The sequence below is a fragment of the Aedes albopictus genome, chromosome 3 (assembly GCF_035046485.1).
Source record: "Aedes albopictus strain Foshan chromosome 3, AalbF5, whole genome shotgun sequence".
Taxonomy (NCBI): Eukaryota; Metazoa; Arthropoda; class Insecta; order Diptera; family Culicidae; genus Aedes; species Aedes albopictus.
The window spans coordinates 99,742,364-99,769,300 of record NC_085138.1 but is presented as its reverse complement, the minus strand read 5'-3'; the positions used below and the strand labels follow the sequence as shown (position 1 = coordinate 99,769,300).

The window sequence follows — 26,937 nt, the reverse complement described above, 5'->3', positions numbered from 1 at the left end:
ACGTACATATGTACAGATGGAAATATTATTAGTAAAATTGCGAAAAAATCCACAGCTCAGGTGAGATTTGAACTCACGACCCTTATACGCTAGACAAGTGCTTTTCCAACTAAGCTACCGAGCCAATTAATGACACGGCATTTTGGTTGGTACAAGGTAATTCCAATCTCATCGATCATGCTTCATCTTTCCCTTAAATTTCACCGCAAATATATCCATCTCTTATGTACACATGCATGAAGAGCGATGCGATTTATTTACTGTTGAAACTGTTTGCCTAACTTTCAGGCGTCTCTTCATCACCGACTGTGGTGAGGAAGAACAATTGAAACCTGGTAGGCGACCAACGTGTCGTTCGCACTCTTTCATATACGACAGATTACTACAGAAGAGGTAGAAGCTCGAATATGACTTAAGGGCAAAGTCTTCGGTATACCAATCCGTGTGGTCAATTAATGATTTTTAATGAAACTCAACGTACATATGTACAGATGGAAATATTATTAGTAAAATTGCGAAAAAATCCACAGCTCAGGTGAGATTTGAACTCACGACCCTTATACGCTAGACAAGTGCTTTTCCAACTAAGCTACCGAGCCAATTAATGACACGGCATTTTGGTTGGTACAAGGTAATTCCAATCTCATCGATCATGCTTCATCTTTCCCTTAAATTTCACCGCAAATATATCCATCTCTTATGTACACATGCATGAAGAGCGATGCGATTTATTTACTGTTGAAACTGTTTGCCTAACTTTCAGGCGTCTCTTCATCACCGACTGTGGTGAGGAAGAACAATTGAAACCTGGTAGGCGACCAACGTGTCGTTCGCACTCTTTCATATACGACAGATTACTACAGAAGAGGTAGAAGCTCGAATATGACTTAAGGGCAAAGTCTTCGGTATACCAATCCGTGTGGTCAATTAATGATTTTTAATGAAACTCAACGTACATATGTACAGATGGAAATATTATTAGTAAAATTGCGAAAAAATCCACAGCTCAGGTGAGATTTGAACTCACGACCCTTATACGCTAGACAAGTGCTTTTCCAACTAAGCTACCGAGCCAATTAATGACACGGCATTTTGGTTGGTACAAGGTAATTCCAATCTCATCGATCATGCTTCATCTTTCCCTTAAATTTCACCGCAAATATATCCATCTCTTGAGTGAGTTCAAATCTCACCTGAGCTGTGGATTTTTTCGCAATTTTACTAATAATATTTCCATCTGTACATATGTACGTTGAGTTTCATTAAAAATCATTAATTGACCACACGGATTGGTATACCGAAGACTTTGCCCTTAAGTCATATTCGAGCTTCTACCTCTTCTGTAGTAATCTGTCGTATATGAAAGAGTGCGAACGACACGTTGGTCGCCTACCAGGTTTCAATTGTTCTTCCTCACCACAGTCGGTGATGAAGAGACGCCTGAAAGTTAGGCAAACAGTTTCAACAGTAAATAAATCGCATCGCTCTTCATGCATGTGTACATAAGAGATGGATATATTTGCGGTGAAATTTAAGGGAAAGATGAAGCATGATCGATGAGATTGGAATTACCTTGTACCAACCAAAATGCCGTGTCATTAATTGGCTCGGTAGCTTAGTTGGAAAAGCACTTGTCTAGCGTATAAGGGTCGTGAGTTCAAATCTCACCTGAGCTGTGGATTTTTTCGCAATTTTACTAATAATATTTCCATCTGTACATATGTACGTTGAGTTTCATTAAAAATCATTAATTGACCACACGGATTGGTATACCGAAGACTTTGCCCTTAAGTCATATTCGAGCTTCTACCTCTTCTGTAGTAATCTGTCGTATATGAAAGAGTGCGAACGACACGTTGGTCGCCTACCAGGTTTCAATTGTTCTTCCTCACCACAGTCGGTGATGAAGAGACGCCTGAAAGTTAGGCAAACAGTTTCAACAGTAAATAAATCGCATCGCTCTTCATGCATGTGTACATAAGAGATGGATATATTTGCGGTGAAATTTAAGGGAAAGATGAAGCATGATCGATGAGATTGGAATTACCTTGTACCAACCAAAATGCCGTGTCATTAATTGGCTCGGTAGCTTAGTTGGAAAAGCACTTGTCTAGCGTATAAGGGTCGTGAGTTCAAATCTCACCTGAGCTGTGGATTTTTTCGCAATTTTACTAATAATATTTCCATCTGTACATATGTACGTTGAGTTTCATTAAAAATCATTAATTGACCACACGGATTGGTATACCGAAGACTTTGCCCTTAAGTCATATTCGAGCTTCTACCTCTTCTGTAGTAATCTGTCGTATATGAAAGAGTGCGAACGACACGTTGGTCGCCTACCAGGTTTCAATTGTTCTTCCTCACCACAGTCGGTGATGAAGAGACGCCTGAAAGTTAGGCAAACAGTTTCAACAGTAAATAAATCGCATCGCTCTTCATGCATGTGTACATAAGAGATGGATATATTTGCGGTGAAATTTAAGGGAAAGATGAAGCATGATCGATGAGATTGGAATTACCTTGTACCAACCAAAATGCCGTGTCATTAATTGGCTCGGTAGCTTAGTTGGAAAAGCACTTGTCTAGCGTATAAGGGTCGTGAGTTCAAATCTCACCTGAGCTGTGGATTTTTTCGCAATTTTACTAATAATATTTCCATCTGTACATATGTACGTTGAGTTTCATTAAAAAAAAAAAAAAAAAAAAAAAAAGTTTTATATATGATGATGGTGATCCTGGACATGTTAGCGGAATACATGTACGTAAAAAGAATATCGGATTAAGTACGAGATACTGAAGATGACCTAACATCTGAGGTCGAAATACGTATCTGTCAAACAATGCAAAATCGTAGGGCAATTAAAAGGAACAGTACTTAGCTCTACATATTTTTTTACTTAGTTTTAGATATGTTCATGTTTGATGTGTTCATTGTTGTTTATGCTGCGAACAAATTTAACTAAATTTACAAATAAAATAAAAATTGAAAATCTTGCTCTATGATTAAGAAGACAGCAATGTTCTGGAAATGTCATAAAATTAAAAAAAAAACTACAAACAGTTATGTGCAAAGTGAGGCAAGATCGACGCAATTTGAGGTTTCAATACAACGTTTTAAGAACTTTAGTTATTTTATGCTTCATTTCGGAATCATTGGATAGATTTTGATTGCTAAGTTGTCATAACACATAGAAGGGTTGCCCAACTAACAATATTGTTGTATAAGAGCTTAAAAGAGCTTTCTTTCAAAAGCGTTTGATCTATAAGCTGATATGCAGCTACTTTTGTTGGTTGGGTGTAAGGTATCGAGTGTACAAATGACTCAATAATTCAACTCTAATGGATAGTTTCCACTTTGTAAGTGCAGTACAGTGGTTTTTCAGTTTTATGAATAGTCATTTTAATCACTATGCATTTTTATTTCGTTTTTATCACACTCTGCAAGGACAAGTGACATTTCTCCCCATACCGAATCTGTTGTCAAACTCACTTTGCAAAAAAGAAGGAATTTTACTTGGGATTTTTATTTTATTTTATTCAGCCATAGCATTGAAACCATTAAAATGCATGCAGTTTTTATAAACACCAAGGTGTCTAATGAAATAAAGCTACAGATAACCCAGATGAACATAGGAAAAATTCACTGCACGAGACTACTATTATTGAAATTGATCAAATCACTTGCAAATTTACACTTATTTTAAACCAAATGTTGCATACTCATTTTTAATGCATTAACATAAAATGATTACTCCAATCTTATGTATTTTGTGTCGACTTTTTGTTATTGCTGTGTGCGTTCAAGATGCAAACGGTGCCCAAATGCGCTCCAAACGCGGTAACACAGTGCTACCAAAGGCAACTTAGCAACCATAGTCAAAACCGCCGCCAACCTAGGATTCAAAAGCCCCCACTGACATCGGGTTACTTGTTAGAAAATCTTACCGCATTTGGTGCTCCCGCAATTGATATTTGCATTTCGAATGCACACAGCAATATTTGATACTCAACAGCCCACTTAACCCTGAAGGTATCATTTCATAAATAACAAGGAGATAAGTCTTTAAAATTTTTAAGATTTTGTATGGACAAAAGTCCTCAACAGATCAGAGACAGAACTTTTACAACTAAGTCACGCACGCTCAGTATAGTCGACTCATACTTTTTGGCAAATATCCATGTGGATGTGGTTTGACATGCAAAGTATGTGCAACTTATACCCGCTTTTTTTCTTCTTTTTTGTGGCTCTACGTCCGCACTGGGATTTGGTCTGCCTCGCTTCAACTTAGTTTTCTATGAGCACTTCCACAGTTATTAATCGAAGGGCTTTCTTTGCCTGCCATTCCATGAATTTGTATACAGTCAGGATTTTTTTTACGCGGTTTACATTTACGCGGCCGCGTAAATGAAAACTCCACACAAAAAAAAAATCATCGTCTTATTTTTGCATGATTCGTCGTGTGCGGCTCCGTGGTCGTGTGGCTAGGGTCACCAAGCTCTTAGTCGCATCGTGCTGAGGAGCGCGGGTTCGATTCCCGCCGCAGCTGTCAGGAAAAGTTTTCGGCTGTGCCACTGGGCGTTGCATACAGTCCGTTGTCTAGTGTCGTGTTTCCTTCAAAGAGCGAAAAGCTCACTGGAAACATTGAACGTGTCCGTGTCTTTTAAATGATGAGACTTTTTTACGTGATTTTTTGAATTTTGAACTGAGTTTTTTTTTTACGCGGTACGTATCCCCCGCGTAAAAAAAACCTGACTGTATTGTGAGGCTAGTACAATGATACTCTATGCCCAGGGAATCGAGAAAATTTCCCCGACCGGAACGGGAATCGAACCCGCCGTCTCCGGATTGGCGATCCAAAGCCTTAACCACTAGGCTTAGTGGAGACCCTACTTATACCCGCCATTTCAGGCAAATTAGCACATGAAGAGTATGTGCTGCAAATGGTACGAGTCACAGGTGAATGGTACTTCCTCAAATGTATGAGTCGCACTAATGGGAAGTATTTGTTTATCTCCATTACAAATATCTATGTGCCAGACATATGGAAGGAGGGGACTCCAGTTAGCCTAGTTCTTAAGGCTATGGGTCGCCAATCCGGAGACGGCGGGCCAATCCCTCGGCATAGTGTATCACTGTACATGCCTCACAATCTACAAATTCATGCAATGGCAGGCAAAGAAAGCCCTTCAATTAATAACTGTGGAAGTGCTGAAAGAACTCTAAGTTGAAACGAGGCAGGCCAAGTCCCAGTGCGGACGTAGAGCCATAAAGAAGAAGAAGAAAAGGAAGAAGAAGACATATGGAAGGATTGTAGACTTTTATAATCTATGATTTTCGGCAGACTGTCGTGGGCTGGACACATGAAACGAATGCCAAACAAATTTAAACTCGTTGTAAAGACTTTTGCATTTGTTTCTCTCGAAATCGTCGAATTTATTATTAGAAAGGGATCTTTTTCTAGCGGAGTCTAGGTTCATCACTAGGGACAATGGAAATTCGCGATTTCGCGGAAGCCGCGAAATCCGCGAAATTGGGCAATGGTCGCGAAATTTAAGATATCCCGCGAAATGATACAAAATCTGAGAAACTTCAGAAAATAACCTCAAAATTCCGCCAAATTTAAAATTTTGAAACATAAATTAGCTGATAACTTTTAGCAGTGTAAAGTAATTAACGATTCCGAATCTGACAAAATAAAAGTTTAATGTATTTTACATCTACTCCTTTCTGAATTTTCATCAAATTTGTTACTTTTTCCGTAAATTTATGATAACTCTTCTCAAAATCCAAGTGAATTTGCATGCGAAATTGGTGTTTTCTTCAACGATACGGTCAAAACTATGGTGCCGCGAAATCGCCGCGAAATTCTCAATGTTGGTCCGCGAAAGTTGAGAAATTTTACCGCGAATTTCCATTGTCTCTATTCATCACATTTGCGTAATACCATATCATATGGGAAAAGTGGTAAACTACTAAAATCGAATTTATTTTCATTTTCCCCGATGAAAGATTTTTTAACCTCCAGAATCTTAATATATACAGCTAAGGCTAACTTATAACGAAAAAAATATTTTAGGTTCATGAAAGTGCGATAATAGTCCTGTTTCAACACACCGTGTGATTGATGGCCATGACTTGTTGAATTTTTTTTTTCTGGAATAGCCCACCAATGGACTGATGACAAGACTGATTGGACAAGACTATTGGTTTATGATCTTTGATGGTTATTGTAGCTGACATGCCGAATATGTTCCTGAAAATCCGGATTTTCCGAAAACCATGGAAATCAAACCGGATATGCTCCCAATAAAAGATAAGTTTCTGAATCGAATCCCAAGATTATTCAAATCTTTGAAAAAAAATGGCGGATATATAACCATTTCAGTTTTGAGGATACAAGGGTATCATGCAGGCATTTTCGCTCGCGTTTCAACTTCCTACTGAAGAATTTTCAAATATTTCTGATCGCAGCGTGCCGAGTCTAAACTTGGACGCGTTTAAATGCGTCACTTTTTTCATGTTATCCTGTTATGGTAGTATCAATCTGCAAGCAAGTATCATCACTCGGACATTCTCATAGGTACTGCTGATTTGCATTGCTCTAGCAGCGCATGCTATAAGCCGCAGAGGTTGGCAACGAAATGAAAGTTTTCCAATGACAGGTTCAACGAAAGTTTTTTCCGCTGATCTGCTAACGTCTGCGTAGCCTCATTAACGTCGGTATTCTGCAGTTCACGAGCCAGGTGCGCAAGACGTGTGGGCTGAATAAAAGTTCTCACGTTCCAAGATTTGATTTTCTAATCGTTATCCTTAAATCGTTGCCTGGTCTGTTGCTGTTAAATCAATCCGTTTTCTCTAGTTTCGCTTTTTCTGGTAGGTGACGGTTTAAAGCAGGCTTCCTTACTGGGGCTGCTCTGCCTACATGGCGCTCAAGGGGCTACCACTTTGGGTACGCTCCTCTTTATTGAGTATTCGGAACGTACCAAGCTGAAGTTGGAAATACAACAGTGCGCGGACTGCACTACCTGCTAAGCACATAACTCTTATCTAGCGGTTTTTGTCATCGACTGGTCTAGTGTCTTTTCATCCATTAGTGCCTTTCGACCAGATGTCAATTCGACGAATTGTCCGTTCGACTAAATGTCACTTGTTTCCTACTCCATAATATAGGTTTCGACTAAATGTCCATTCGACCAAACGTCCGTTCGACCAAATGTACTTTCGACCAAATGTCATTCGACCAAACGTCATTCGACCAAATGTCTTTCGACGAACTGTCATAGATCCCTTGGAGAAATACTTACAATATTCTTTAAGGCATTCTGAAAGACTTCTTGAAGAAAAATAATTCCCAAAGGATCACTTGATTGAACTCCTGAAGGGCTTTTTGACACAAATTCTTGAGGAGCTTCCTTATTACCTACCGAATTACTTGAAAAACCGTAGTTACTGCAATTTGGAGAAAATTATTTTTTAGCTTATGCACAAAACAATGAATTTTGTTATCAAAGAAAACAATTTTAGAGAACAAGTTAGTGCATGTTTTGTAGAATAACTTTTTAACAGAACTTTTGCTTGCAAAAAGATTTGAAAAAGAGCCGATTATTTCGGCATTTTTCGACATATTTTCGAAAAGTTCATATCAAAGGGGCTCAGAAAGTAGAAGTTTCTTATTTACTTACTTAGTTAGCTTTCGATTCGTGCACTGAGATTGATTGCACGACATATTGTTCGGTAGATAGGGGCTGTCATGGAAAAGCAAAATTTGAAAACTTGAAATGTGAATAACTTGTGAAACACTTAGCTGTGATTTCCGAACCTATGTTTCATGGGAACTTTTTCATGAGGATCTATCTATTCTGCAAACATTCAAAACCCGTGTACAAACACCCTATATGTCTTACATAAGAACTGTATAAGAAATTTCTAAACACTCAAAACTGAAATCTGATGCATCCCGTTTTGGATCATCATTCAGCAATATGCTGAATCCAGAAGGATGATATTATATTTTATTTCCATTTATAACCTTATACTGTAATGTCAGCTATATCGTTGAAATTTTATTACTTTAATAATTCTCTACTCTAACATCTAGGTCGTAAAAGCCCTGGCCAGCGAATAATACTCATTCATATTATCTACAAATTGATACCTTATTTCATTTCACTACATCACATTTCAGGGCTGCAAAACGGTGAGTCGATAAAGAGAGCGTCCAACATAGCTCTGGTCCTCACAAGTTCCTACCTCATGCTTCCACGGGTCAAGCGATGACAAAGACCGCCAGCTAAGAGTTGTGTGCTTAGCTGGTAGTGCAGCCTGGGCACTGTTGTCCTTCTGACTTCAGCTAGATTGAGGAGGTACGATCCGAGTGTCTGTTCACCAAGGAGGTGCGGCTCAAACAGCGTCTGTTCTGGCATCCAGCGGCTGAGTAAGAAACGCTGCACCACGCCCAGCTAGATCCAAGATGGTAGCCCCATCAGCGTGGTCGTCCCAGTGTTGGTTGGGACGTTAAACAGAACTGGCACGATGGCCCTCCGGCGAGACAGAAGTGTTGGCGTAGAGGCCCAATAAGCCACCCGTAAAAATCCCCATTGCGAATAACATAGGAGAAAATACGACTCGATACAATCGGCAAAGACCCACGCGACGAAATAAGGACTATGATTGGAAACTTGGAACATGGAATTGCAAGTCACTAGGTTTCGCAGGATGTGACAGGATAATCTACGACGACCTACATCCCCGCAACTTCGACATCGTGGCGTTGCAGGAACTTTGTTGGACTGGACAGAAAGTGTGGAAAAGTGAGCATCGAGCGGCTACCTTCTACCAAAGCTGTGGCACCACTAATGAACTGGGAACAGGATTTATAGTGTTGGACAAAATGCGACAACGTGTGATCGGGTGGCAGCCGATCAACGCAAGGATGTGCATGTTGAGAGTTAAGGGCCGTTTCTTCAACTACAGCATCATCAACGTCCACTGCCCACACGGAGGGAGACCCGATGACGAGAAAGAAGCGTTCTACGCGCAGTTAGAGCAAACATACGATGGTTGCTCGCCGCGTGACGTGAAAATCGTTGTCGGCGACATGAACGCGCAGGTAGGAAGGGAGGAAATGTACAGACCGGTAATCGGGCGAAACAGCCTGCACGCCGTATCGAATGATAACGGCCAGCGATGCGTAAACTTTGCAGCCTCCCGTGGTATGGTAGTCCGAAGCACCTTCTTCCCCCGCAAAGATATCCTCAAAGCTACCTGGAGATCACCCGACCATCAAACAGAAAACCAAATCGACCACGTTCTAATCGACGGTAAATTCTTCTCAGATATAACCAACGTCCGCACATACCGCAGTGCGAATATAGATTCGGATCACTACTTAGTCGCTGTATGCATGCGCTCAAAACTTTCGACAGTTATCACCACGCGTCGAAGTCGAACGCCGCGGCTCAACATCGAACAACTTCGTAACGTAGAAGTGGCTCAAGACTACGCGCAGCAGTTAGCAGTGGCCCTACCAACGGAAGAGCAGCTTGGCGCAGCTACACTTGAAGATGGCTGGAGGGACATCCGATCCGCCATAGGTAGTACCTCGGCTACAGCACTAGGCTTCGCGACTCCGAATCACAGAAACGACTGGTACGACGGCGAATGTGAACAGTTGAAAAACGAGAAGAATGCGGCATGGGCGAGAATGCTGCAACACCGTACGAGAGCGAATGAGGCACGTTACAAACAGGCGCGGAACAGGCGCGAAAGTCCTACGAGAAGCTGAACCGCTCGCGCAGAGGCTTTGTGCCACAAGCCCACATGTGCTGAGATAATCACGGGAATATTCTCACGAGCGAGCGTGAGGTGGTCGAGAGGTGGCGGCAGCATTACGATGAGCACCTCAATGGTGACGTTGCAAGTACCGAAGGTGGCGTGGTAACAGATCTAGGAGTATGTGCACAGGACGAAAGACTTCCGGCCCCTGACCTTCAAGAGATTGAGGAAGAGGTTGGTCGGTTGAAAAACAACAAAGCCGCTGGAGCAGATCAACTACCAAGCGAGTTCTAAAATACGGTGGAGAAGCACTGGTGAGAGCACTGCACTACACTGGGTCATTACCAAGATTTGGGAGGAGGAAGTATTACCGGAGGAATGGATGGAAGGTATCGTGTGTCCCATCTACAAAAAGAGCGACAAGTTGGATTGAGGGAACTACCGCGCGATCACACTACTGAGCGCTGCCTACAAGATACTCTCTCAAATTTTATGCCGCCGTCTATCACCGATTGCAAGAGAGTTCGTGGAGAAATATCAGGCTGGATTTATGGGTGAACGCGCTACAACGGACCAGATGTTCGCCATCTGCCAGGTGTTGCAGAAATGCCGCGAATACAACGTGCCCACACATCACTTGTTCATCGATTTCAAATCGGCGTATGATACAATCGATCGAGAACAGCTATGGCAGATTATGCACGAATACGGATTCCCGGATAAACTGATACGGTTGATCAAGGCGACGATGGATCAAGTGATGTGCGTAGTTCGAGTATCAGGGACACTCTCGAGTCCCTTCGAATCTCGCAGAGGGTTACGGCAAGGTGATGGTCTTTCGTGCTTGCTGTTCAACATTGCTTTGGAGGGTGTAATAAGAAGAGCGGGGATAAACACGAGTGGGACGATTTTCGCGAGGTCCGTTCAGCTGCTTGGTTTCGCCGATGATATTGATATTATTGCTCGTAAATTTGAGACGATGGCGGAAACGTACATCCGACTAAAGAGTGAAGCCAGGCGAATCGGATTAGTCATTAATGTGTCGAAGACAAAGTACATGATGGCAAAGGGCTCCGTGGAGGAACGGACCCACCAATGACTCGCCCGGGAGCGAATCATCCACGAGTGCACCAGCCGGAATTGAGAAGCGGGACTCGCCCACCGGAGAGTTGTGATCGGTTTTCTTCGGCCATACGTTCCACATTGGCCTTCTCCGTCGCGAATCCTTTCGTTTCGCACGCGGAGCGTCACACGGAAAGTCGGAGCACAATTCACGGGGAACTGGTTCCATCCGCCGGAATTCGCCACCGCTGATCAAGATTAGGCACAATTCGTCGAGCGACGATGTCCTGCGCCTGCAATCGAAGCCATTCGAGGGGATCCAGCAACGTAAGCCGGGATTTGGTGCACCAGGCGCCGGAACTCGATACAGCCTGCAGAGTTTCGGCATCATCCGTCAGGGCATATCCGCATCTACCCGTATCGGTTCCGCCAGTGGAGGACATGGTAGTGGTAAGCATAAGTGGTGACGCAAGAGATTTGTTATTCGCGAATAGAGAAGGAGCTTATAGGGATAGCTATTTACACTCCCGATCAAAAGTTTGGGGTCACCCCCCTCAAAAACATGTCATGTTTTTAGGCCCATATCTTCGCCAATTTGCGTCCGATTTCAAAACCCTAGGTCTCATTCAAAAGATAATAAGTCAAAGAAACTTTGAACATGATTTAAAAGAAACTTTTTCAAAAAAATTCGTCTGTAAACTTAACCCAAAGTTGCCAAATTTTCTAAAAAATGAATATAAACTTACGGCAGTGTCGCTGGAAATTGGGTCGACAAAATTTTAAGATGATAGCGGTAATATAACCCATTTTCTATTAGCTTTCAACTGCTTTTTACAGAACTTAGCTAAAAAATCTAGAAAAAAAAGTTATTAAGTAAATTATTTCTTCATGTCATCGACCAAAAGTTTGGGGTCACCCCTCAAAATGATGTATCGGCCAAAAGTTTGGGGTCACTATCGTAAAACATGGAAAAGTGATTTGTTGATATCTTTGTCATCATTCATTCAATTTTAATTCTTCTTGGCTTATTTGAAACAAAATGAATGATACTTACTACATATACATTGAACTACACATATTTGTTGAAATTTACATACTAAAACTTAACGTGAAGTTGACTCATTTTTTGAAGCGTGGTAAAATGTGCTAACTTTACATAACATTTTTATACCGTATTACCCCGCTAATACGACACCGACTGCTGTCGTATAACCGGGGTATACTTTTAATTCGACAAACCAGTCACCCTACACCACCATGCTCATTGAAATTTGGCAACTCTATTTTTGTTTTTGTTTTGATTTCCGGATTTGTTCGGAAACATAATTTCAGCAAATATTGCTGTGGCGCGAATGAAAAGCTCGTTCTTTCTACGATTGTTGCCATCCTCAGTTCATTCCGGTTGGTCTCCAGGCGGTTTGGGTGTTGAATAGCACCAACTCAGAACTTCCGAAATTTGCGGCTGCAAGAGGAGTTGCTGCGGGTGCGAGTATAAGCGCAATATCAAACTGTTTTGCATTTACAGTGTACATCGCTGTGACATTTGAACACTTTTTAATACGACATGTGTCGTATAAGCGGGGTACGAATTAAAAAGTGTCGTATTAAAACGTGTTGAATCAGAGGGGTAAGACGGTATACAAAAATCGTTAAATAGTTGACGACATCAAACGTAAATATAGTTAATTATCTTTGAAATGAGCCAAAAATAATTAAAATTGAACTATAGATGACGAAGATATCACCAAATCACTTTTCCATGTTTTACGAAAGTGACCCCAAACTTTTGGCCGATACATCATTTTGAGGGGTGACCCCAAACTTTTGGTCGATGACATGAAGAGTTAATTTTCTTAATAACTTTTTTTCTAGGTATTTTAGCTAAGTTCTATAAAAAGCAGTTGAAAGCTAATAGAAAATGGGTTATATTGCCGCTCTCATCTTAAAATTTGGTCGACCCAATTTCCAGCGACACTGCCGTAAGTTTATATTCATTTTTTAGAAAATTTGGCAACTTTGGGTTGAGTTTACATACAATTTTTTTTGAAAAAGTTTCTTTTAAATCATGTTCAAAGTTTCTTTGATTTATTATCTTTTGAATAAAACCTAGGGTTTTGAAATCGGACGCAAATTGGCGGAGATATGGGCCTAAAAAAATGACATGTTTTTGAGGGGGTGACCCCAAACATTTGATCGGGAGTGTAGATATAACCTTTGAACACGGGCGAATAAATTCAAGTAAATCCGAACTTCTGACAAATTAATGACAAATGAGAGATTCCTGCTGTAACAGTATTTTGAAGAAGAAACGTCGAAAAAATCTCTGCAGGAATGTCTGAAGGAATTTCTCTTGGAATTTCCGAAGCAATCTCTGTAGGATTTTTAAAGGAATTTTTAGAGGAATTTCGGGAAATTCCATGGAGAAAATTTTAAGAAACTACTTGCTTGCATTCTTGACAAGTCACTAGACATGATTTTGTAAAAATCTTTGTAGAAATTTCTAAAATAATACGAGCAAAAATTACTGAAAACATTCGTGAAGGATGTTTATTTTTAAATGAATCCTTGGTTGATTTTCTGTAGAAATCTCAGGAAGTACCCTTGAATGAATCTCTACAGGAATACCTGAAAAAATGTAGGAAAATTTCCGAAGGAATCGCAACATGAGACCCTTAGTTGAATGCCTAGAAAATTCCTGAAGTGATCCTTCAATAAAATTATTGGAGGAGTTTCTGAAAGAATTTCTGGAGCACGTCTGTGGACGTATTTTTTTTAGGAAGCTCGTGTATGAATAACTGGACAAACGCCTAGACAAGCTTTTTTGAAGATCCCTACAAAAACTCTTGAGATATTTTTAAAGGAAATTTATAGAAGATATTACGAAATGAATTTCGTGAAGAATCTGTGCATGCATTCGTCGAGTAAGGAGAGGAAATACCAGAATTTCGGAAGACACTCTTGTGTGAATTCATGAAAGTTATAACGGAGTTATAATAGAACTCTGAATATATTTCGGTGAGAATTTTCAATGGAATCCTTAGAGAAATTCTTGAACAAATCTCTGTTAGCCTTGTTGACGAAATACGTGTACGAGCTTCCGAAGGAATCTCTGGAAGATTTTCAGAAAAATCCATTGGAAGAATTTGTGAACAACGGATAAGAAAAAAATGTAAAAGAAATTTTAACAGAATGTCTGTTTTCTTAACGAATTTGTAGAAAAAAAAATAAAAGTTTCCCCTGATGAAGTTTCGAAGGAACCCATGAAAACATCATAAAAAAATCTTGAAGGAATTTCTTGCAGAATCTCTTGTAGATATTTGTCTTTGAATCTTTGGAACAATAGAAGATTTCTTAAAATAATCATTAAAAAAATATGGAGTAATCTCACACATATTTTTTGAAGTATTCTTCAGGAAATTTTTTGAAGGAATCCCAGAGAGAGTTTCTGAAGAAGTCTATTAGAGATGTTCTAATGAAACCATAGGAGAAATTTCTGAAAGAATCTATGGTACAAGCCCGCGCACAAGGTGGGAGGCGGGGTTGGGATTTAAACTCCCCTCCCCCATTACCAGTGCTTAATACACTAGGCGCCCCTCCGCCTTTTGACGAAAATAGGAAAAACACCTCCCTAGGCGCCACTTCGGGCCTGCTATGGATGATTTTCCTGAATCAATTCTCGTACGGATTTCTCAAAGAGTCTATGGAAATATTTCTGAGAAAAATCATTGGAATCTTTTCTGGATGAATTCTCGGAGAAATTTCTGGAAATTGAGGAAATTTTAAAACAATCCATGGAAGATGTTCTGAACGGATTTTCAAAAGGAATCCATTCCATTTTGAAACTAATCCAAAAAAAAATCATTAAGGAGCTCTTAAATGAATTTATGATATTATCTTTAGAAAACTTTGCAGAGAATTAGGGGTCATTTAACAAATAATTCTTTAGCTTTAAAAATTGTGCAAGACATTAGCTCACTGACTTGAGTATTTTAAGCCACAAATAAAAGAAAAAATATCATCAGCATAACTAGTTCAGGGCATATGACCCTTATTAATGTGACCATTATTATAAAGTCTAACGTGAAGTTAGACTGTCAAAAGTTGCACTAATATTTCTGAAATAACCGCTCTCCTCCACAATACCACAATACCATATTGACTCAACCACTCCCCATTTTCGTACCCCAACAACACTCATCAAACCACTCGTCGTAATAGAAGAGCATAATTAGTGTCCTACACCGCCATCGTTCATCCGAACCGATTTGTCCCCAAGTGCCCTCTCGGTTCGGTGGTTTGACCTGGCACTTCCATCCTAGCGAGCGTAGTCTCAAGAACTCGCATGACGCTTCTTTTTTTTTTGTCCGCTCCGCCGCGTGAAATGACAAGGATTTTGTCAGATCCTGCGAAGCGGCGGTGGCGAGGCCCGACCAACGAATGAACGGAGGAAAAAGTCCTCCCAGCACCGTATAGTAGTGAAAGCGCCCGGCAATAAACCCAAACGACATCAGATAAGCGAGAGGATATAAGTATTACTGGGTGCAACCTCCGGCGCCGACCCTTTTCGGGATGGATCTGTACATATGATGGGACGGACGGATACACGGTTGTTGGAGGACCTTAACGATACAGAAAAAGTATCCACACCGCCCCAAGAGACACGAGCGATGAGAAGAAACAGTTGCTTGATCCGGCGCATGTGAATGGACCCGGCCAGTAGATCCCAACCTCTTGAATAATGCAATGATCGAAAGGGGGTTTGAGTGAATCCGAAAAATCTCAAACTAGGATCTGGACTGCCTACTGAAAATGATATTGAACGTAGAATCACAACATAATACTTGAGAACCACTGTCAGCCCCGCGCCGCGCATGCAGGATTAATTTATTTTTTCCTCCGATTGAATGTTGTGTGTCACAATTCTAACCGGATAGGATAGGGCGTAGAAAAAAAGAACAAGACCATCAAGGGGGGAGGCGGGGGCATCTGCAACACGCTAGCTGTAATAAAGCAACTTTTGTTTTTGTGTCCCGTTTCTCAGAAGAAGCGAATGTGTATAGGTCTCGTCACATGTAATAAGCGCCGACGCTACGCTAACTTACCTGATGCCGCCAGATAACTTTGTACACCCAGGGGTTGGATTTGATGTTGCACTCGAAGTAAACGTCCGCTCCCTCCCGGATCGACGAGGTGTAGTTGTAATTTGTGCCGTACTCCAGCGTCACCACGGGAACGTCTGTTTTGAGGGGCGTGGGGGGAGAGGAAAGATACGATAAGAGAATTATTACTAGATTGGATGCAAGGTGCAGAATGTCGAGAGCAATTTGTTTGGAAATGAATGCACTGTGTACAAAAATGTTTTTTTTAACGGTAGAGCGAACGACATGAAATCTGAGTGAAATAGACGGTAGTAAAATGGTTTGTTGATCAATACAATCTCTTAACCCATATCCGCCCAGCGTCCTATTTATTGGACAGATGCCCCGAACGCCCAGCGTCCTATGAGAAGGACAGTCCTTTTGATGTGAATATCTCCAGAATTACGAAAAATTTTAGAATACTTTCTTCAGAGAAGATGTTCTCCACACCCATACCTTGCTCATAGTGGACAATATACAGGGGATGACCAAAATGTTTGGGATAGGCAATTTTTTTTCTCCCACAAAAAAATTCAACATGCTGTAACTTTTCATAGAGTGCATCAAAAAATCTCAAATTTTGACTGTTTTGTCGTGAACCAACACGTCCGTTGCGCTCTGCGATATCCGATTAACTGACGACTCATCTCGATTTTCTTTCGTTCACCGATCGCGGCATAGTTGGATGCCGCATCCAGCACCCGACCGGCGTCGGAGGCTCTTCCGCTCTTCACACGCATTCTCTCTTCTCTTTTTCAAGCGAATGACAGTTGGCGTCGTTCGATTGAAATGTCTACACAAATTCAAATGTTTATTGACAGGATGCTGGCAAAGCAAGCCAAACAAATTGAATGGACCTAATCTGTAAATTCAGTTAATATTTGATAGTTCATATCCCTTACCACATGTTTGTCAACCTATTATATGTGCATCATTAGTACAAATTTGGGTTCGACTGATTAATTTTTCACGAAGTAAGAACCGTTCGGGTGAAACACTATTATTTAGACAACTAATTTTTGAACTGTCATATCTCGGAAACCAATGTACCGAATTGAATGAATTTTTTAACGTTTATCAACAATATATTGATACTTAATACGACGTTATAAAATGTAATATTTTTTCACTGCGAATTAAGTTATACCGGGTTGAAATTTTTACCCATATAGAGGAAAATAAGTCAAATTTACAATACCACACAAAAATTACTCAATGTGTTCTTCCTTCAATCTTAATAGGCTTTAATATATCTGATCAAGGATAACTTGAGAACAGAAGTGGAAAATCTTTGGATATCAACACTAAAATTTATTGACATTGATGTAAAAAAATACATTTTTTCGAGAAAAATCCAAAAAAGTGTCAATCCATGATAACTTTTTTTCTACGTTCAAAAAGTACAATTGTTTTAATAGGTTTTGAAGCATTTACATATTGTTAGTGTACGTTCAAAATTTCATTCAATTCGGTTCACTCGCTTCCGAGATATGACAGCTCAAAAATGAGTTGTCTAAAAAATAGTGTTTTACCCGAACGGTTCTTACTTTGCGAAACATTATTCAATCGAGCCTAAATTTGTACCAATGATGCACATATAATAGGTTGACAAACAGTCACAATTTGAGATTTTTTGATGCACTCAATGAAAAGTTATAGCATTTTGAGCTGTTTTGTAAGAGAAAAAAAGTTGCCTATTAAAACATTTTGGCCATCCCCTGTGGTTTGTGACTGGTTCACTAGGTGGTGCAAATATTACATATTGTCACGATCTATGAGCTTCATTTCTAATGCAAAAAAAAATATTTCCTAGAAATCTTGACAGTGGTTAATAATTTATAGTTCATTTCTTCGGCAGAGTTGTTAATCAATACCAGGGTCGTGCAATTTCGAAAGGAAAACATGACGTACGAAAGCTGTAGCAAATCGTTTCCCATACGAACGGACTGCTGTGATGCTTCATCTCTCACCCAGCAACACACTCGTTCGCTGCTGCTACAGAAACAAGTGTGTATGAAACATGGAATGACACACTTGGATTTTCGGTTCATTTATGAGTCATTGAAATACTTCAACATGCTAAAAACACTATTTAAACCGAATTTTTCAATAGTGGTGCACGCCAACAGAATGATAATTATGTTTTATGAAAGAGGATTACAAATTCGACCACTTAAATCCAAATTATCGGCGCCCGTAACCATTGAGAGACTAGCGCGCACCAGTGAGACACTGATGCTCTGCCGGGTGAAGCACAAGCAATGCGACCGGGTGGGAGACTACCGAGTGCTACGATGAACGGAAAAGTTTTTTTAACGAACGAGTGATTAGAAAAATGTATGAAACGGTTGAAGTGACTCATTCAAATGTAGCATGAAAGTGTATCACTGAAACGAAATTGTACGCCCCTGACATACAAAAGTCGATGTATGTATGATTGTATGCATACAATCATACATGCATCGACTTTTGTTTATATGCTTGTATGTTCATATGTTTGTATGTTTGTCTATTTGTATGTTTATATGTCTGTACGTATGTATATATGTATGCCGGAACATAGGCATAACTCTGGAATGCTTTAAGAAATTTTAATCAAATTTGGCATACACATCCCTTAGAATGTGGAGATTGTAGTAGGGGTATTGGAATTCAAGATGGTGGCTCAGGTTACAAGATGGCGGTCAAAACTCCAGAATATATGCTTTTTAACGGCAATACTGCTTCAGATACTATGCAATATGGGTATCTATCGATCGGGCTTCATAAGTATAACTCAAAAATGAATATCCGACGCCATTTTGAAATCCAAGATGGCGGACCATATCCAAGATGGTGGCCATGGAATGGTAGTTTGAGCAATGATACCATGCAAAATGGGTATCTATCGATCGGAATTTATGAGAAAAAGGGTAGAGGGTCATGGTAGATGGTAGGGTAGCGGGTAGGGTAAACGGTGGAGCTGACGGTCGGGTAGAGGGTTTGGGTGCAGGATAGAGTAGAGGGAGTGGAGTAGATGCTTAGGGTAGAGGATAGGGTAGACGGTAGGGAAGAGGGTACGATAAAGAGTAGGGTTGAGGGTAGGAAAAAGGTTAGGGTAGAGAGTAGGGTAAACAGTACGATTAACCACAATATAGATTAGAGGATATTGTAAAAGATAGGGCAGTGGTTATGGTAGAAGATAGGGTAGATGGTATGGCAGATGGTAGGGTTGAAAGTTATGATAGAACGTAGGATAGGAGTTGGAATAGAGGACAAAGAAGACAGTAAGGTAGAGGCTAGAGAATTGAGATGAGATTAGATGAGCTGAGGTTTTTTCGAGATACCTTCAGGAATTCTTTCCAGGATTTCTTCAGGCATTCCTTTCAAGAAACTTCCCAGGTATATTCCCGGGATTCCTGCAGATATTGCTTCCGAGATTGTTGTAGGGATTGCTCTGGAGTTCTCTTCAGGGATTTTTGCAGGAGTTGCTTTGGAAAATCCCGAAAGGATTCTTTTAGTTATTCTTTTCTGCATTCTTTCATGGATATGTGCTGGAATTCCTTTAAAGATTCCTTCCAGGATTCTTGCTGTGATTCCTTAGAAGTTCCTCAAAAAAAAAATATGAAAAAATATAGATTTCTTCCAAGATTTTTTTCAGGCAATCCTAGATCAGAGACATCTTCTAGGTTCTTGAAGGGATACCTGCTCAGCTTCTGGCCGGCATTCCTGTCATGATCTCTCTAAGGATTCCATCAGGTATTCTTTACGGTATTTCTTCAGGAATAACTTCAGGGACTTCTGCCAGAATCGCTTTAGAAAATCCTGAAGGAATTCTTCCAGAAATTTTAACCAACATTCTTTCATGAATTTCTGATAGAAATACTTCACAGAATCATTTTAGTATACTTTTAAAGTATTCTGTTGAAACATGTTCAGAGAATCCTAATGGAATTCTTTCTACGATCCAGGATCCTCGCTCGGGATTTATGCAGCAATTCGGGATTTCTTCTGTGATTATTTCAATGATTCCCACCAAGCTTTCAGCAGTGATTCCCTCAGAATTCTACCAGATTTGGCTCTCAGATTTTCTTCAGTAAATCCTCCCGGGGTTCCTTCAGGGCTTTCTACCAGGAATGTTCTTCTTCCCAGCGTTATGTTTTTCAGACTTTTGTACGTAATTCTAAATTGTTGGATGTGTTAATCACCGATAACTGATATTTAACTGTTTTATTGATGTTTCTTGGTGAGCCAATGAAAACTACTGAGTTAACGTTGTGACGTTTCGGCTTAATGTTTCTCTTCAGCCATTCACAGATAATTTCGATCACCGCAGCAACTTTCACCTCCTTTACTGCTGGGTGATCACGTAACTTCGAGAAGGCAGTACTAGATACTAAAGACGACCTTATAGTTGAGATCAAAATACGCATCTGTCAAAGGATACAAATTATAAGGAACAGTACTTAACACGATTTTCTTTTAAAAACATGCAAAATTTCTGAAAAGTTTACTTTTGGTGAGTACGTAAAGAGAGTTTGTTGGGTACTGAAGGAAAAACTCTGTTACTTTATTAGAAATCATTATCTGTGCAAAATGGCACGGTAAAGGCTGGGTATGCTATGCAATTCAGATCCCATTGTGATCCACTAGCCTCTGCCCAGCAACTCCTATCCCTACCTCCACGCGGTACCGGCCGGAAACTATGAGCAACCTTAGGGAAGATCGGGTAACCAACCCCGGTGGGAACTTTGGTCGTTGGCTGACAGGGAAGGGGGGGTTTGCTTCGGCAAACCTGAGCGTCTGTTCTCCAGGAGGAGCGGCTCACAACAGCGTCTGATCCCCATGTTAGGGGCGGCTGATCTACGTCCGAGTGCCAGGGAAGGACTCTAAGCTCAACTGTGCACTATGGTCCTCCGGAAAGTAGGGGGTTGGTGTCAGGCCCTACGAGCCAGCCGTAAAAACCCATTGTAACGGAAAATCAGCAACAGAATAATACGAACCGAGACCAACGGCAACGACCCCAGCGAACAAAAAGGACTTGCGATTGGAAACTCGGTACGTGGAACTGCCGATCTCTCAACTTCATTGGGAGCACCCGCATACTCGCCGATCTACTGAAGGACCGCGGGTTCGGCATCGTAGCGCTGCAGGAGGTGTGTTGGACAGGATCCATGGTGCGAACGTTTAGAGGTAATCATACCATCTACCAGAGCTGCGGCAACACACGCGAGCTGGGAACAGCTTTCATCGTGATGGGTGATATGCAGAGGCGCGTGATCGGTTGGTGGCCGATCGACGAAAGAATGTGCAGGTTGAGGATCAAGGGCCGATTCTTCAATTTCAGCATAATAAACGTGCACAGCCCACACTCCGGAAGTACTGATGATGACAAGGACGCATTTTACGCGCAGCTCGAACGCGAGTACGATCGCTGCCCAAGCCACGACGTCAAGATCATCATAGGAGATTTGAACGCTCAGGTAGGCCAGGAGGAGGAATTCAGACCGACGATTGGTAAGTTCAGCGCCCACCAGCAGACGAACGAAAACGGCCTACGACTCATTGATTTCGCCGCCTCCAAAAATATGGCCATACGTAGCACCTCTTTCCAACACAGCCTCCCTTATCGTTACACCTGGAGATCACCACAGCAGACGGAATCTCAAATCGACCACGTTCTGATTGACGGACGGCACTTCTCCGACATTATCGACGTCAGGACCTATCGTGGCGCCAACATCGACTCCGACCACTATCTGGTGATGGTCAAACTGCGCCCAAAACTCTCCGTCATCAACAATGTACCGGCGACCGCCACGGTACAACCTAGAGCGACTGAAGCAACCGGATGTCGCCTCAGCATACGCGCAGAATCTCGAAGCCGCGTTGCCAGACGAGGGCGAGCTCGATGAGGCCCCTCTAGAGGACTGCTGGAGTACAGTGAAAGCAGCCATCAACGACGCAGCCGAGAGCACCATCGGGTACGTGGAACGGAATCGACGTAACGAATGGTTCGACGAAGAGTGCAGAACGGTTTTGGAGGAGAAGAACGCAGCGAGGGCGGTAATGCTGCAGCAAGGGACTCGACAGAACGTGGAACGTTACAAACAGAAGCGGAAACAGCAGACCCGCCTCTTTCGGGAGAAAAAGCGCCGCCTGGAAGAAGCGGAGTGTGAAGAAATGGAACTGCTGTGCCGTTCCCAAGAAACACGGAAGTTCTATCAGAAGCTCAACGCATCCCGCAAAGGCTTCGTGCCGCGAGCCGAAATATGAAGGGATAAAGACGGAGGCCTCTTGACGGACGGACGTGAGGTGATCGAAAGGTGGAAGCAGCACTTCGATCAGCACCTGAACGGCGTAGAGAACGTAGGCGCGGGAGCCCACGGCAACGGAAGGAACGACGACGCCAGTGCAGCGGAGGACGGAAATGAACCAACTCCCACGCTGAGGGAAGTTAAGGATGCCATTCACCAGCTCAAAACCAACAAAGCAGCTGGTAGGGATGGTATCGCAGCTGAACTCATCAAGATGGGCCCAGAAAAGTTGGCCACCTGTCTGCATCGGCTGATAGTTAGGATCTGGGAAACCGAACAGCTACCGGAGGAGTGGAAGGAAGGGGTAATCTGCCCCATTCACAAGAAAGGCGACCATTTGGAATGTGAGAAGTTCAGGGCGATCACTATTTTGAATGCTGCCTACAAAGTGCTATCCCAGATCATTTTCCGTCGTCTGTCACCTAATACAAATGAGTTCGTGGGAAGTTATCAAGCCGGCTTCATCGACGGCCGGTCGACAACGTACCAGATCTTTACCGTACGGCAAATCCTCCAGAAATGCCGTGAATACCAGGTCCCAACGCACCACCTGTTCATCGACTTCAAAGCGGCATACGATAGTATCGACCGCGCAGAGCTATGGAGAATCATGGACGAAAACGGCTTTCCTGGGAAGCTGACTAGACTGATTAAAGCAACGATGGACGGTGTGCAAAACTGCGTAAGGGTTTCGGGTGAACTATCCAGTTCATTCGTATCTCGCCGGGGACTGCGACAAGGTGACGGACTCTCATGTCTACTCTTCAACATCGCGCTGGAAGGTGTGATGCGACGAGCCGGGCTCAACAGCCGGGGAACGATTTTCACAAAATCCGGCCAATTTGTGTGCTTTGCGGACGACATGGACATTATCGCTAGAACATTTGGAACGGTGGCAGAACTGTACACCCGCCTGAAACGCGAAGCAGCAAAGGTCGGACTGGTGGTGAATGCCTCAAAAACAAAGTACATGCTAGTAGGCGGAACCGAAAACGACCGGATCCGACTGGGTAGTAATGTTACGATAGACGGGGATACTTTCGAGGTGGTGGAGGAATTCGTCTACCTCGGATCCTTACTGACGGCTGACAACAACGTGAGCCGAGAAATTCGGAAGCGCATCATCAGCGGAAGTCGGGCCTACTACGGGCTCCAGAAGAAACTGCGGTCGAAAAAGATTCACCCACGCACCAAATGCACCATGTACAAAACGCTGATAAGACCGGTGATCCTCTACGGGCACGAGACATGGACCATGCTCGAGGAGGACCTGCAAGCACTCGGAGTTTTCGAGCGACGCGTGCTAAGAACGATCTTCGGCGGTGTGCAGGAGAACGGTGTGTGGCGGAGAAGAATGAACCACGAGCTCGCTGCACTTTACGACGAACCCAGCATCCAGAAGGTGGCCAAAGCCGGAAGGATACGTTGGGCAGGGCATGTAGCAAGAATGCCGGACAACAACCCTGCAAAGCTGGTGTTTGCAACGGATCCGGTTGGCACAAGAAGGCGTGGAGCGCAGAGAGCACGATGGACGGACCAGGTGGAGCGTGACTTGGCGAGCATTGGGCGCGACCGAGGATGGAGAGCGGCAGCCACAAACCGAGTATTGTGGCGTACTATTGTTGATTATGTCTTGTCTTAATGATGTTGAACAAATAAATGTATGTATGTATCTGTGTAAAATCTAACTTCTAAAGTATTTTAACGTTTGGTTATGCTACACATTGTAAGTAGTCTTTATTTGATTTGTTTAAAAAAATAAATTTTAGAAATGTTGGAAACTGTGTAGTCGAAACTACATGAAGTTACAATAACAATGAATTGCATACTTTTAGGCGTTTATCGGGTTATATATTTGCCCCAATTTATAAGATCTTTTTCTATTATTTTTGAGTAATTATCATCTTCCTCACTTGTTTAGTGCTGTATTGTATCTATACGGATCAGAATATAACGATATCGTAGAAGTTGTGCTGAAATAAAACTCGAGAAAATTATCAGATATTGAGGACCTACAATGAAGATTTTTTTTGGAACTACACCATAGACTTCCATTTTTTTCGTCAAGTCTTGACCTTTAATAACAAATTTATTTAAAGATTCAAATTGTGAGACACCTTGGGCGTTAATGGGTTCAATTTGACTTGAAAGGTCGAATTGTTAGAATACTCACAATTTTTGGTTTAGCAGTCATTAACATCAGAAGGTAGACGGGCTTGGTGGCCTAGTGGCTACCGCTTCTTATTGGTATGCAGAAGGTCCTGGGTTCAATCAATGGCCCGTCCCTTTCCTCCTACTTTGTATCTTTCTATCTACTGTCTCTATACTCTCCTCTCTACATATACAACTCATGTATATTCATATGTTCATAGCCATCGCTAGAACCAGAAACGGTTGAAAAGCCGTTTCCCTTCCTCTCCAACTTTCACAGGACAGTGTCTATCTATCAGATATCGCCTAGAAGTTATGCAAACAAGCGAACCTTGCCGCATTAGCTTCATAGAAATAACCAAACTAATCTATCACCTTACACCTGGCATACACGCAACAATGTGTGATCCCTCTGCCAACCATATCCCACCAACACTCCGACATTCGCATGAATTTGTGCAGACGCAGACGTATATTCGGTCATATGTGGATACAAACGATTGCAAGCATCACTTCCTTCCCCTTCCCCGCATTGACTTGCAACCTGACGTGGCAGGCGCCATTGCACAGTGGCCCACGAACCAGATTTACGAGGAAAGCTGCATTCAGCGCCTTCAAATGAGTTTTTAGGCAAATATGGTCTTCTACAAAGTTGTCCCTAATAATAAGGCCCTCTTTCCAATGTGCATGAAAATTAGGGTGGTCCATATTTTCAAAGAAATTGGTAACAAAACTTTTTTATTTGCAAGAATAACTATATAGATTCTTCGTAAAGGTTGTAGATCTATCAATTTTGAGCAAGTTTGCTGAAGACACTTTTTATGAAGCTTTAAAATTGACCGATCTAGAGGTATTTTTCTGAATAAGCTTAGGGTGGTTCAAGAAAAACTGGTTTTCTGGCGTTAACTTTTACAGTTTCGATTTTTCATCAAAGTTGCCCAAGAAACAGTGTCTTCGGCAAATGCGGGCAAAAGATATTTTTTATATTTGCCCCAACCCGTCATAACACCTTTTTAAAAAGCTATGATTTTTTTTTTAAGAAAAACGCCTGTAACTATTGAACCAAAAGAGATAACGACCATCTCAGCGCTTGAAACGACGCGTCTTGAAATTCTCTACAAGTGTTTCTTGGGCGACTTTGATGAAAAATCGAAACTGAGAAAGTTAACGCCAGAAAACCGGTTTTTCTTGAACCACCCTAAGCTTATTCAGAAAAATACCTCTAGATCGGTCAATTTTAAAGCAACATAAAAAGTGTCTTCAGCGAACTTGCTCAAAATTTTATAGATCTACAACTTTTCCGAAGAATCTATATAGTTATTCTTGCAAATAAAAAAGTTTGGTTACCAATTTCTTTGAAAATGTGGACCACCCTAATGTTCATGTATATTGAAAAGAGGGCCTTATTGTTAGGAACAACTTTGTACAAGACTATATTAATCTAGAAAATCATTTGAAGGCGCTGAATGCATCTTTCCTCGTAAATCTGTTTCGTGGACCATTGTGCATTGTCGCCTTAAAAATAGAAGATCACCAACGCTCACACACTGAAAGATGTCTGCTAGTCCCCGGCATATATCTCATTGGTTCTTTGTGTGAGTGTAGCTGGTCTGGCGATACTGGAATAGCATCTACGGGCGGTTAATCGAGCTCAAGCTCAAGCTCATTAACCTTCATCCAGCCAACGTACATTTCTCACCTTCGGAAAAGCACAGAAATGGTCATACAATTGTTTGTTTTTGGATGGATTTTGATGAAATTTTCACAACTCTTCAAAAACTCTTCTAGTTTAAGATTCCGGGGACATGGGAGCCTGGTCCACATGGTTCCGGAGTTATTCCGGATTGTCTTGGGGTACCAAAATTAGCCACATACTTTGCATAACGTATACCTCAAGATCCCAGGAGCGGACCTGGTGTGATGGTTAGAACACTTGACTATCACGCCGAGGACCTGGGATCGAATCCCACTCTCGACAAGCTTGCAAAATGTGAGTTCTTCCTTCGGAAGGGAAGTAAAGCGTGGGTCCCGAGATGAACTAGCCTAGGGCTAAAAATCTCGTTAATACAGATAAAAAAAGAAGATCCCAATGAGGTAGAAGTATAGTGTCTTCGGCAAATTTGTTCAGCAGGTTAAGAACTTACTGGCAACGGCGACTTCGGTTCACGATTCAGCCGCTAGGCGGCGCTAGTGCCAAAAATGTTCAAACCCTCATAGCTCAGAAACCTGATAAGAATAATGCTGTTTTCGGCAAAGTTCTCCAGCAAGCTCAGAACTATTTGATAGTGAAGTCTTTGGTATGGGATTCATCCGCTAGGTGGCGCCTTGAGTCTGAAAAATTCAAATGCGTATATCTCGATACCCTAATGAGGCACAATCATGCCGTTTTCAGCAAAGTTGTTCTTGCAATGGCGTCTTTGGTTCGAGAATCATCCGCTAGGTAGCGCCAGTATCAAAAATGTTCAAACTTCTACATTTCAAAATCCTGATAAGATAGAATAATGCCGTCTTC

At 41.8% G+C, this 26,937-nt stretch overlaps 1 protein-coding gene across 1 annotated transcript in view; it reads right to left on the bottom strand.

Annotated features, from left to right (window-relative positions):
* LOC109410900 (uncharacterized) overlaps window positions 1-26,937 on the bottom strand; it is a 325,034-nt gene that overhangs the window by 141,448 nt on the left and 156,649 nt on the right. The window contains exon 4 of the mRNA XM_062857398.1: window positions 15,943-16,076. Within this exon, the coding sequence (XP_062713382.1) occupies window positions 15,943-16,076 (134 nt within the window). The remainder of the gene's footprint in view (window positions 1-15,942; window positions 16,077-26,937) is intronic.